The 13,973-nt window shown below is 43.2% G+C and overlaps 1 protein-coding gene across 10 annotated transcripts in view; it reads right to left on the minus strand.

The window, feature by feature from the left end:
• Positions 1-12,717, minus strand: part of LOC136324324 (transducin-like enhancer protein 4) — a 153,558-nt gene extending 140,841 nt beyond the window's left edge. For 6 of the 10 annotated variants that reach the window (XM_066257035.1, XM_066257034.1, XM_066257038.1 and 3 more), the window contains exons 1-4: positions 11,849-12,717; positions 10,895-10,992; positions 9,761-9,824; positions 8,558-8,602 (exon numbers count right to left, since the gene is read on the minus strand). In XM_066257035.1, the coding sequence (XP_066113132.1) occupies positions 8,558-8,602; positions 9,761-9,824; positions 10,895-10,992; positions 11,849-11,893 (252 nt within the window). In that variant the 5' untranslated portion in view covers positions 11,894-12,717. Of the gene's footprint in view, positions 1-8,557; positions 8,603-9,760; positions 9,825-10,894; positions 10,993-11,299; positions 11,461-11,848 lie in introns of those variants that run through there. The other 4 variants (XM_066257036.1, XM_066257040.1, XM_066257033.1 and 1 more) reach the window with 1 other exon arrangement.
• Between the last annotated feature and the right edge of the window lie 1,256 nt (positions 12,718-13,973).

The raw sequence follows: 13,973 nt of genomic DNA on the forward strand, positions 1-13,973 counted from the left end.
AGCCTCTCTCTCTCCTGAAAGGCACACCAAGTTCAGTTGCTTTTACTTACCCTTTCTGCCGGGCATTTTCCCACAAACTTAACAAGTAGGCACCACAGACCTATCTAGACATGGAAGCTCTGTACCTGTTATCCTGTAACCTATTTATACCTTTAAAAATATTAAATCGCATATTTTTAGCTGGCTCAATCCAAATGCAACCATTCCCTCATTCGTCAAATATTTTCTAAGCAACTACTGTATGACAGGTACAGTTCTCGGAACCAGGAACACAACAGAGAACAATCAACATCCCTGTTTCCATGAAGTTTACATTGTAGGGGGAGAGGGGAGACTGACCAAAAACAAGTTCATATCTAGTACAGTGTGTTTGAATAGTTAACTTTAGGAATGCAGGAACAGCTAGCTTTATTAAGCGCTTTGCTAAAAGGGGATTTAGGTTTCATATTTTAAATTGTGGATCCTAGCCTCCCTTTGGGCAAGGCCCAGCCATTGAAAGGTAGAGGGAAGACAGAAACTCTGTACTTACAAACAGATCAGATCTCTAGCTAGAAAAGATACTCAAACACCTCCTAGACTGCCCTTGCTTTTCATGTTGCACAGAGTCAAGAACATCATAGAAACAAGAACACTATTTGCTGTTTGGAAACAGTATGGTCAGTGATCAAGAAACTTATTTCCCTTTCTGTCAGGGACACTGGCTAAGCAACCTCAGGCCGTTTGCAGACTTACATAAAACCCTGGTCTCCGCGCGCCAGCATGCTGATCCTCCAATACTGTGACACTGGGCTAGTCTAAGCCCTTAAGCCTCAGTGTCATCTGTTCAAGAAGGCCAGTGGATTGACAATGCTTGGCAAACTGTCGGGTACTCCACCGACAGAAGCTATTTAAATAAATACATGGAATCCAAGCTTGCTACTTGCTTTACAGGAACATCAGGAAGATTAAGAAGAACATAAGAAATGCCTTAAGCTCTCTGTAAAGAAAGAGTACTAGAGCTCATAATTCCTACGATCACCATTCTCTCCAGATGTATTTCCTTGCATTTTTTAATTCTTTCACCAAAATAATCCATAGACCGTCAGAAGCAGAATACATAGTCAGAAAATAAGAACTGAATCCCAATGAGAATAGTAAGTGAAATAAGCTGGCTAAAACAACAGAAAGTCAATCTATTCTTCCTTCCCTCAACCCCTCACCGCCTAAGCTGCTGCAGACCTGGGTCGGGCCAGCTCCAGGCACACTGTGGCCGCAAAGCTGTGGACAGAGCCCGAGTCCAGCGCCAGCACAGCAACCTTTCTTCCCACGAAATGTAGACACTCCCTTCACAATACAAACTCTGAAGTATTTGTGGGCCAAATCCTCAAAAATGACGATGCACTTACCCACTCATCAGAGGACAGAGTACATAGGGGGCATCAGGAAGTGTTTCCCTTCTGCTCCTTTGACAATCTAGCTAAGAAAATCCACATCTTGATCTTTGTCTCCCTGGGTAAAGTATAGGTTACACACTGCTGCTCTCTGAGGAAAGTTTTGGCTGGATGGTAGAGAAATAGCAAGAGCTTGGCATAAACGCTGGGTCAAGTCCAATGAAAACAGTGAGGGTATACAGATTTGCATTGATGAATGCCAGCTTAATCCCTCTTTATAGACATAAAACAACTACCACGAACAGCTGTTACTAAGGCAAAGTCAAAACAACTCCAATTTTTGCTTTTGACTATAACTTTTGAGGCCTTTGCCCCTTAAAGTAGAACAATCATTTCGTGAACTGTTTGCAGTGCACTTACTCCAAGAAGTCTTAAGCCTTGTAAACTGACATCATCAGTGGAAATACTCAGTTGCCCACACCTAAATGTGTTCCCTCCTGCTTCTCCAAGTGCCACACTTGCAAAACAGATGACACCTCAGCCACAAGGCCACTGAATGTGCTACCACTGCTGGCTGGAGTGCTAGAGCTTTCTAAGCGGAAGTGTGGGGAGACATCAAGGGAAAGTACCTTCTAAATATCACATCCCTTTCACTTGCTCCACAGCCATCAAATGTACCATTGCTGTACTGTAGCGATAAACCAGACCCACCAGTAAAATCAAAGGCAATAAAAATGTTCTCAATAAAAACAAACACAATTAGCTTTTCAGTGCACATTTTAAACATTTAACTCCCAACTGACTTCACCTATTCTATTGTTCAAGAAGATTCAAAAAAGGATAATTCTCAAGAAGAAATGAAGCGTCACCTCGACCTCATTGAGGCTGCAACAGTCCCTAAGACTCGTCTTATGCTCAGTTCATTAGTTCAACCTAGCTTTAAGGAATATTACTTAGGATACAAAGAACTTTGGCCAGCAAAACAAAAAATAAATAAAACAAACAATATCCAGTAGGGAACAAGGGGCAGTGAGAGGGAGTAGCCCTTTGTTTGAGTACTGCAAAGAAAATCTTTTAACAGTAAAAGCAACATTTGCCTTCATTTAAAAGTTTGAAAGTTTGAGTTGCGTGTGATTTCCTGCATCTAAGAACCTCTTTCAAACTACAAAGAGGCCACAAAACATCACATTTTCCCCTCCCAGCTTTCCCCTTCAAAAACCCACAAGATGGTGATTAACAAACAGCCCCTTGTCTTCAGGCAGTTTTAGAAGCCACAAGGAAAAGATAAAAGTTAAATGGAAGAGCAAGTTTGTAAACAAATGAGAAATAGGTTGCCCAGGGAGGAAGCATACCAGATCTTGATAAGCAACAGCTCTTTGCTCCATTTGTGTGAGACTCCAAAGAAAGCAACCCCCTGCCGTCTTATCCATTACAACAGTCTGCGCGGAGAGTCCAGGCCCAGCTCTCAGACCCTCACTCTATCTAGGCAGCGCTGCAGAGAATGCCCCACCACCCCAAGAGTTCTGGTTATGAACCTGAAGTTCAGTGATTCAAAGACAAACCCAAGGACCATCCCAGCCTTCCTGAGACTCCCCATTCCAGGAATGAACTGGGGCTGACTCTCCAACCCAGCACAGAACTCTTTTAGGAGATATCCTCCCAGGTAAACTCATCTTAGAGTCCTGAATCTACAACCTAATAACTCTATTACCTTATGCAGATCTGATTCTGTTTAATCATCCTTTGATTGGACATATCCCTTTCTTATAATCATTATGAGAATTAAAATATTTTGGCAATGTGCCCAGATCAGTGGTAAGCATGTGCCATATATATATATACACACACACACACACACACACACATACATATATATATGGCAATAAACATTAACTTCCATTAAAAAGAAATTCCAATTGCATTCCACAATTACTGCTGTAGGTGAACCATCGTCAGACATCCTATGAAAACTCAAAAGAGAAAATGAAGAACCCAACATGCAAACAGAAAAAGGGAGGAAACCAATGCCATCCAGAGAACACTGCTAATTACGCACAGACCCTGACCAGTGAAATTTCCTCCACATCTGCTCCTCTCGTAGGCCCTGGGACAAATAAAACAACAGCTCACTGGTTCCTGCCCAAGGCACTATCTTATTGAATCAATTGTCCTAATGCTAGATCCTCTCACAGTATTGTAAAAAAATATAATGCAAAATCTACATATATCTAGATTTACTAAACAGGGCTGAAGTTGTCTCCCTAACCCCCAAATGTCCAAATCAGAGCAGCAGAGAGAGAAAAAAATCAAATATGACCTCCATTTGATTATTTAATTGTGGAATATTACCAAGGTATGAGTAATCTGAAATTAGAAAAGATGGCTTTAAATCTTAATGAAAAACAAATAAAAACACAAATAATCCCCCATCACACATGTAACATGATCACCTAAAATGTAGCTGGAGTTTTTTTGCACAGTCATCAAAATTTCACTTATAACCTCTCTGGGATTTTCTAATCTATCCATGTCCACCCTCTAGTCAGCCCCTCCAGATTACTCCCTAATGTTTATACAGCGAAAGAAAGATCTCTCCAGCAGAATTTTCACTGGCTTATTATTTACCTTCAGATAAAACACCTGAGCTCTAACAGTTCACTTTCATATTATACAAGAGTTTAATCACATCCATTTCTAAAAAACACGAATTAGTCATTGCAAAAGAAAACAGGCATATTTTTGTTTACATTCTCAAGCACCTACTCTGGCATCTACTCCTCCCAATCTAAGCATATACAATCCAAGACAGAAGATGGGTAAGAAATTAGTAATGCTCAAAAGAAAAGTTTTCTTAAGGAAAATCTAGTCCAAATAGAACTTTAAACAAACTGACCACCATTGCAAGCACTGTCCCCAAATAAATTTACTGCACCCTAGAATCAAGTACACTCAAGGCTGGAATGTCATGCCAGTCGTATATTACTTCTACTTCAATAAATCTCTCCAAATCCTCAGCTGCTTTCAAAAATAGTTCACGAAAAAGCACCAACCTAATTAACAACAACTTCCTCTGCAACTGTGGCCTTGATTTCACTTATTTACACATTAACTGCAGCTTCCTTTTGGCCAATCCAGTCTATTCTCTTTACCATGCCGAGCCTTTTATCTGCCCTGGACAGCATTTTCCCCAGCAGATGAAGTAGATGCCGATTGATTTGCTGTCGAGCATGGTAAATTAATAGCAACAAATTGCTGAGGGCCGGCTCGCTACTCCACCATGCTTCGGCAGTTTTGCTTTATTTGCTCCATGATGGGCAGCAGTCGGCCTCTTCAAGTCAATTTCTTCTTAACAACCTGCAATACTTTTCAATGGTGAAAATAGAGCTGTTCCTTGTAAGTCAGAAATCAATATCCTATTGCCCTTAGAAAATGCTAAACAAGCAGTATTGGCAATCCACTTGGTACTAGAGGGTATCAGATATAATGCAAATCCATACTGCTTCCCTCCTCGTAGTTATTACAGTTTGCTAAAAGGTTCCTAATGTCATTTATCATCATTTACCATCGACCAGAGAGGCTACGATTATGATATCCTATCAGTTGGCAAGACCCTTTCATTTCTATTCAATTAATATTTTAGCAGCACTCAAATGGTTGTATTCCAAATTGCATAATAAAATTTACATGGCTTGGAGTGAAACAGGAGTTTTCTTGCTCTGATTTTCAAAGAGTAATTATATATATATGTACGTACATATACATGCATACACACATATTCATTTATACACACGCACACATATATATATATGTAAATAGGTGGTACTCACTTCTTTTAGGTTCTAAGTGTTGCAGATTTCTAAAATGTTCCAGTTTCTAGAATTCAAGTATTAAGCTAAATTTTTTAGAAGCAAAGAGAGCTTCAGATTACATAATATTAAATATGAGGAAGTTACAAGATGGTTCTCAAAATATGGTATGCTCATCTCCATTTACAGTTCCTAGAGGATAAATTCGCATTTTACCTATTTTTCCTAATCTGCATCCAATATTCACTTTAGAGTGGTAACTGCTGCTGTCAGATTAAATCAGTGCAGTATTCTGTAATTACAGCATTACAGGTGAAGGTTGGGCGCAAGCCATGTTTAGCAATGTTATCAACTGCATGCATCACCCTGTTCTGCCCACGGTCACTGACCCATTTAGAAGACACACTGTATTTATAAAGAACAATAATCAGCAAAAACAAGTAACAACAAAACGGTAGGTCAACTGCCCCATCCAAACGAAACACAGAATCTCCACAATCCTTAGAAATCAAGGCCTGTGTACTTTCATTTTCAAAAATTCCACTACGAAGGGATTACAATAAAATATGTGCCCTTTTAACCATGGGTCATTTGTCACCTTCACTTTCACACTAGAACTTAAAAGATAATGGTGAAGCATGAATTCACATTACAGCCTAGAACACCACTGTCGCACTTTTCTGGTGTTTTTCCAACTTCATCTGCTCAGCTCTAGCAATCCTACTAAAGATGACCAGAAATCAGATTCATATTTTATGCTCTAATTCCATGTCATGTCATCGAGTTCCCCTTTAAAAAAAAATTTCAACTAATTCTACCAGACTAATGCTATTTACTCAGTTACCAAAATTTAAATTAATTATGTTCTCAAACATAATTGTTAAAAATTGGCAACATTATGCAGGCTTAATTAAGATTAAATCCAATTTACTAAATGTACTTTAATTGGTACTAATTACATTAGCTTTCATTTCAGAATGACAAATTCCCCATAGGTTTCACTTTATAGTCCTCTATCAGAATCAACACAGGGTGACTGACTATGAGCATCTTACAGAAAGGGGAGGGGCTACACCGCCAGGCCCTGGACCCTGTTTGTCACTGCTCTGTGCTTTTACCCTTTTATCAATTTGCTAAGTCACAGAGTCATGACTCCATCACAGCCATCATTTTCTGTTGCAGTGAAAAATTTCTCTAAAAATAAATACTCTGTGGCCGGCAGCAGCCAAGAAGAACAGGAGCGTTAACCAAAAAAAATACACAAAGGTTTCAAATATCAGGGCCACCAATTACTAGGGTACTTCCAAGGACTCCGGGGACTCCTACTCTTGAACCCTTCAGAGACACAAATCTAATAAGTGAATAAGCCTAACCCGATCTTGAGAACTAGGCCCAATTATGCCGCAGGGCAACTTCCCTGCATTATTGCTGCTTTCCATTACGAGGGCATCCAGCGAGTGCATCTGGAAGAGGCCAAGAGGAACCAAGGCTGTCTGCCTAGGAAAACAAATAAAGACAGATATGCCTCTGCGCTTAAGGGGGAAAAGAAAGAAAATATAATAAGTAGGTGGTTTGCAGGGCTGTCTGTATTTCATAATGTGATAAACTGCCCTCAGGATTCTTCATATGATTGAATTTAAATGCAAGAGAAAAAAAGGGAAAATGTATTCTATTCTCAGTTCTAAATAGAAGGCATTTGAAGCCAGATGGACAAGAAGATGACAGAATTACAAAGGTATAAAATGTGTAAAATTAAGGGACCTCCAATACAGCCTCTCCAACCAAAAAATATATGCAGCCAAATACTATTAACTCTGGGATACTGACTCCTGTAAATGATAAGAGAACTGGATGCTAACTGGCTATGGTAAATAAGATACAGGAGAAGAAATAAAGGGACATTAATCATCTGCTCCAATCTTTAAAAAGGTACCAATTAATCTTGGGAGGTGGGATGAGGGGAAAAAAAAAAAAAAAGACAAGTACAAGATCCAGACCTAAAATGACATGTAATGAGGATAATTAACAAACAGTATCTCTCATGTAATTTATTCCTGTAAGGTAGAGTTAAGGGCAGCCCATCCATAAGCTTGATGGATTCTGTTTAAGCGGGAGATATTTACATTACTAACCTAAACAGAAATGGCAAAGATGCCAAAATAAGAGCTTAATTTTAATACAGAGTAAACTAATACTGACATACCCAAATAGCGTATAAAGGAAAAAAGGTATCTGAAATAAAAACTCTTCAGTGTAAGAAACAACTCATTTTTTTCCTCAACTTTTTCAAATACTGCTTATCTGATCACTTTTATTAACATTCATCTTTTAAAGCTCTATTGAATATATTCAAAGTATATGATAATTAACTATATCCAAAAATGAATCCATAAAGCCTAGTAATATGTAATCATTTCATATTTTTTCAACTTGGAAAATAATGACATCCACCATGAGTATAATGAGAGATGGGAAGCATTAAGTCTTCCCACGTCTTTCCCCAGCAGGTAAACACATATACACCTACTCTGAAACGGCTGGGACAGACCTGAGGGGTGATCACTAAAAGTAAATGTCTCCTAGAGGAATTATTATTGCCAAACAATGATTTTTATATATATGCTATTTTTCTATCTAGGAAACTTAAACCATTTTATTCAGTCTCCTACAAAAAAAACAAAACAAAACAAAACCCCAGCTGTCTGAATCATACTTCTCAATGCTCTATAACTAATGATTATCTTTTTTCCTTTTCTTTACTTTGGCTGAACTAATTAATAGATTTCAAGGCCCAGTGTTGAACCTTATCATATCCTCCTATCAGGTTCATTTACTCTGTACAAATTTTGAAACTAACAGTTCCAGTTTCTAGTAAGATCCAGCTAAATAGCCTCAGGGGGACCAGTACAAGGAATTTGCATCAATTTCCTTTGCAGCGCCACAGATTTCATTCTGATCCTCCCAGCTCACCCTCTCCATTCTTTTGCACCCAGCCAATGAAGGCTCCACACAATTTAGTTTTCCTTTTTTAATAATTCCCAAGAAAAGTTCTTTTATAAAACAAGTTTACAATGCCTGAAATACATAAATTAACTCTTTCAAAAAAAAAAAATAGAGCTATTTTAAAATTTAGCATCCTGGTTTTGAAAGTGTACAAAGTTGAACATGCACTCAGACATTTTAAACCACATTTTTAAAAATAATTAAAATTAAGGTTATATACAAAAAAGATGAGAAAACCACACCTGAAAAAATAGCATTCTCACCAGTACAGTCTTTTAAAAACACACGTAGCCATAAAAAAATGCAGAAAACTACAAAACATATAATTTTCTTTCCAAACTGTCATTTAAAATGGTTATTAAGAAATAAATAACTCACCTGTTTGTGCATTTCTATATTCAACCCATAGGACATCTCATAATACTGTCAAAGAAGGAAAAGCAATTAACTTGGTGCCTTTCATCAATCTCCGTTGTTTGTTCAAAATGCCCCCAAGTATGTTTAAAACATAAAAGCCACACCTAAACCAAAATATCCATAATATCTATGCTGTTTAATGAAGAACATTCCACCACTACCTTAAGCCTAATAAACTAAAAGTCACCTTAAGACACAGACTCTAAGAGAATAACTCACAAAAACTAAGAAAATCAAGTTCAAAGCAGAGTATTCTGCACATTTCCTGTAGTCTTTAGACATCACAAGCAGGTGAATGAAAAGGGTCTGGTGAAAATTTGGTTCTATAAAGACTCTAATTCCTAGGCAAGACTGGAAAGTTAATGGCAAAAATGTGTCTCTCACAAATGCAGATGCTTTGAAAGAACTGTTCAAGAAGGTGATGCTACTTCAGAGTTCAGTTTCTCAGATGTAGTGTGCTGCTAATGTTCATACATTCAAAGGAAAAAAGCTTGACAGGAAATGAATTATTCCTGGAGCCTTTATGAACAAGCATTAAAATGTACTTGGTAATACTTTTGAAAAAGCAGATTGAAATTTTTTGAACGTAGTATAACCGGCATTACAGAAATTCAGTTATACAGGGAACGACAACACTCCTCAAACCAAAGTAACACTATAGAAACTGAAAATACACAACACACAAATACACACGCACTAGTATCACAAAGAATGGAGGGAAATTTGATAAGGGGTCTCATGTCTTTTGCTATCCATTATTCTTTAAAAGAAATAAAACGCATTAAAATTTTAACAGTTTCCAGAAAAACTGGTTGAAATTGTTTGGAGCAGAGGTAATAAAACAACAAAGAAAACCACTAACACAAAAACATTTTGCTTGTGACTCTAAACAAAACCTAAATGAGGTTTTGTTTTGTTTCAATCTGTAAAAACAAAGCACAGAAAATTATACCCCATGCAGCTGAACTTTCTGAAAATTCAAATCAAAGCTGGTTGTCAGAGACAAGTTGCAATATCCTGGAATTACAGGTTGCTCATGGTCACATTCCCACTTCAACTGCACTGACACTGTGACTGTGAACTATCCTGCAGCCTGTAGCAACCTGAAGGTATTCTTGCTTTTAGTACCCCCCAAACTAACAGAGTCTATGACCGGTTTCTTACCATGACATAATGCCGCTGCATCTCGGTCTTCTCACTGGCCAGTTTCTCACATTCTAGCTTCAGGCTGTTCAAGACATAAAGCAATCTAAGTACAACACAGATCTTGAATTTACATCCTTTAAATGTAAATACACATTCTCTCCTCTAGCATCACCTACAAAACATCCAGTCAACTATCTTAAATACCACCCTCATTTTTCAAGAAGCGGTAGGAGAGAAAGGAGTGACTGGAAGCAGCCTGGACTTGCTCTTCAATGCAAATCAAATGTGCAGTTTCTGTTTAAGAAAATAAAAACAAAAAAACAAAATCCTCCAGCCAATTTAATTCCAAACCTCAGCCAGACTTGAACAGTCACTAAATTTACTAAAAAAGAATGAGAAAATATCAATAATGTCCACATATCCAATCACAAATTAGTCCCCCAAAATGTCACATGGGAGTTTTTTCTTTAATGTTCCACTAAAAGATTAATGAAAACATGAATCAAGTATGTCTTATGAATGATGTCTTATTTTTTCCCTCCAAAACAGAGACAAGTTGAATACCACCACCCAGGGGCAAAGTGTGGACTGGGTTCAGTAGCTTGCTTTGGTTCTTGCATTTATGAAAGAAGAACTACACGTCATTAAAAAGCCAGTGAAAGAAAAATATTGCAAAAGCACTCTACGCCTACCGATCGTTTCTAAATCAAAAAAAATTTTTTCAGCATAAAAGTAATGAAATCGCTCACAGCTCATGGTATTTCAGTAGAATGGCAGAAAGAAGTGAGAAGGAATCAAGCCCGGAGTAATAAAAGACCGAGGAAGTCAAAAGGGCCCAGAACGTTCCCAACCTTCCATTCTCCCGGCCACAATGAATCAATATCCGAAGTTTGGCTTCAACGTTTTCCAAGTCTCCCCCGTTTCGATTGTTCTGCCCCCCCTTTTCTTTTTAATTTACGGGAAGGGAGGAATGCTTAATTTCTTTACACCTGCCTAATAAAAAAGGCTTTGACTTGCCCTTTCTGCCCACAGTAAAAATTATCATAATACCTTTGTAGTGGCTAAAAGGGGAGGGGGGTGTTTGTGTGTTTGGGGGGGAAGGGGGACAAGAGCTAAGCAAACAGAAGGATCAGCTAAAGTCAATATCGTTACCTGTGGTATTGAGCCTGTAAAAACTGAAACTCTTCCTTAATCCGATCACAGGACTCGGAAATTGTAAATTTAAAGGGTTGAGCAGGCTGATGCGGTGCCTAAAGAACAACAATAAAATATTTAATTAGCCCACATCACAGGCGAGGTAGGGAGATGGAGAAAACATACCACGCGGCGCTGGCGTGGGGGCGGGGGGGGGGGCATCGCGCAGCAAGCAAAGAGCGATGAGAACTCTCCCGCCACCCCCACTTCGCCACACAGCCCAGAAGGGGCTGGTTTCGGGTGCCTCGGGCCCCTGCGCCCTCTTCCCCACCCCGGAACCGGCAGGTTCGAGACCCCGCTCCCCTCCCTCGCCAACTGCGTGCGCCCAAGGGCCGGCGCACCCAACCCACTCCCTCTCCCCACCCGGAATCGAAACTGGCCCGTCGGGGGGATTCGCGCCATGGCGTCGGGCCGCAGCCAGGTGCGAGGAAAGGAGGACGAGACAACCACGTCCGGCTGGACGGCTGGCTCGCTCGCTCGTCCCCGGGGCCCGCGGCGCAAAGGGCCGGCGCCCTGCACTCCCAAGCCGCCACCGGACCAGCCGCGCCGCCGCGGAGGGCGCCCTCTCCGCCCCAGCGCCGAGTCGCGCCGCCTTCATCGCTTACCCCCCCACCCCACCCCCCGAGGAGTCGCGGCGCGGGGACGACAAACGGCTCGGCACAGCTTCTAGGAGCTTCAAAGACAACAATAAGAAAATGGCTACAACTCAATTGCCTCTCCGCACCCCCTCTCCGAGAGTGCCACCGCGCCTGGGGGTGGGGGGGTGGGGTGGAGGTGGGGGTCCCCGAGCGGGTCGCGGGGTTCGAGCCGCCCTCCACGCCCCTGGGGCCAAAGACACAACTCCGCGCGCTGAGGGGACGCGGGGAATCCCCCGGCGCCCCGCGAGCCCGAGTCCCCGCCGCCCGCACTCACCGGGTGTCTGGTCTGCGGGTACATCTTGCTCAGGTCGCGAATCATCCAAACCGATTTAGTTGGCTGCGCTAGGCAGAGGCGCGCGGCTCATTGGCTTTAATGGCCCGGAGGAGGAGGCGGCGGCTGCGGCCGGCCGGTCCGAGGGGCGGCTCGGGCGGTCCCGGCCCCCGCCGGGTCTCGCGTAATGTGGACGGCAAGAATGCGCGGCGGCGGCGGCTGGGTGCCGGCGGCCGGGCCGCTCCGCATTCCCCGCGGGTGTCACTGGCCCGCCGCGGGCATTGTCCGGCGCGCGTCTCTCGCGGCAACGCTCCGACGTTCGCTCCGCCAAGGCGCGACCGCCGAACCCGGTGCCGCAGCCGCGCTGCTCACCCGAGCCGGGAAAGTGCGAGCTCCGCTCCTTAACACCCGCCGGCAGCGCCGCCCGCTCGCTCGCTCGCTCGGCGTCCCACTCCAAACTTTTTTTATTTGTCTTTTAATTGGTTGTTATTCCTCCGAATGAATGATCTTTCTCTCTTCTTTCCTAAAAGCAAACACAAACTCCTTTGGTTCGGAAGAGGTCTCGGCGGTGCTTTTTGGTTTCTCTGGAGATTTTTTTCACTTCACAGCAACGATCTTTTAAAAGGCACCTTTTAGCTTCTTTTACCACATCTCATTTCCTTATTTTTCTTCCTTCCTGTTTTTTTTAACCCCAAATTGAAGGGGATTATAAAAATAAGAGTGAAACGCTTGCGGCTTTTTTTTTTTAATTCTCTCTCCTTTCAAACTCTGCGAACACCACCTCAAAATAATATACAAGTGTGTGAGAGAGTGGGAAGACAGCAGCCAACAGCCCAAACACCCGCTCAGAACAGCTCTAACAACACGCTCTGTGTAGGTGACTTCTTTGACCAAATTTAGCATCAGCTAATCATTAACATTCTGATACATATTCACAACCGTCCGTGGAGGGACCGCGGGGCATCCCGGGAGATGTAGTGCGCCCCTGGCGACCGCGGCTGAGGATTTGGCCACATTGACTACAATCACCGGCCCGCCACGCGACAGCTCTGGGGTGCTCTAAAAGCGCCCCGCCCAACCCGCGGCGTATTAGGCGTCTCCAGCAACCAATCAGAAATTGCTGAACATTAATCGCCGTTCTGTGTTACTGCCCATCATTTCACTGCTGACAAATGGGAAGCAGAGGGGTGGAGCCGGCCGGGCTGTAGCCCACGTGGGGGCCGGGAGCCGTCCATAGTTCGGGCCAATGAACAGAACAGAATGGGGTTGGCGGAGGCGGGGCGGAAACGGCCCGCCCAAGGCGGAGCTGCGCCTTGGCTGACGTTCCTTAGCGCCAGCGTTCGAACCCGGCAAACATTTGTTCAGCTGTCAATCAAAGTAACGTGGGCCAGGCTGAAGCGGTGGTGGCTGCTGTTGCTATTGCTGCTGCCCGGGCTGCATCTTCAGAACTGGGTGTTGGTGGCTGTGGGGGCGGCAAAATAAAGAGGATGGAGGGGGCGGTGAGACTGGAAGCTAGACTCCTTCCGAGTCTCGTTCTCCCTCCGCTCCTCTCCAACCCAAACACCCCGGCCCCGTGCTCCGCAGCCGTGCCAGGAATGCGGACTAATTAGGGTCCAATGTCTCCTTAAAGAGACAAGCTCGGCCTTGTGTAACGCGCGGAAACCCCTGTTGAGACAAGAGAGGGAGGATCAGGCCGATCCCACTTCGTTCGGTTCACATCAATTTTACGCGCCGCTGGAGCCGGCATAATTTTCCATGTGAACGCGGACTCGGGCCCCTGTTCTTGTTTAGAGCCGGAGACCGAGCTGCGAGACGCTGACCTGGGCGGGGGCCCTCCGAGGCCGGAGGGGCTGTGATTGCCGCTTAACCTTGACGCGGAGCCTTCCCCGAGGAATTCTGCAAGGAAGTGCCCCAACACGCTGCGCCTGGGGGGGGGGGGGGGGGGGGGGGGGGGGTCACAGTGGCGTAACTGTCAAGTACCCGACAGGGTCTGGAGCTCCAGGGCAGGGTCCCCCGATTCCCGAAGAAACTTAGTCGAGGGAGCCACCCACACCTCCCACACTGAGTCGGTCCGCACTAAAGCAGTGTGAATTGAGTGGGAAGAAAAATACCACTGCGTGCCCTTAGA

The sequence above is a fragment of the Saccopteryx bilineata genome, chromosome 2 (assembly GCF_036850765.1).
Source record: "Saccopteryx bilineata isolate mSacBil1 chromosome 2, mSacBil1_pri_phased_curated, whole genome shotgun sequence".
In the NCBI taxonomy this organism is placed as follows: Eukaryota; Metazoa; Chordata; class Mammalia; order Chiroptera; family Emballonuridae; genus Saccopteryx; species Saccopteryx bilineata.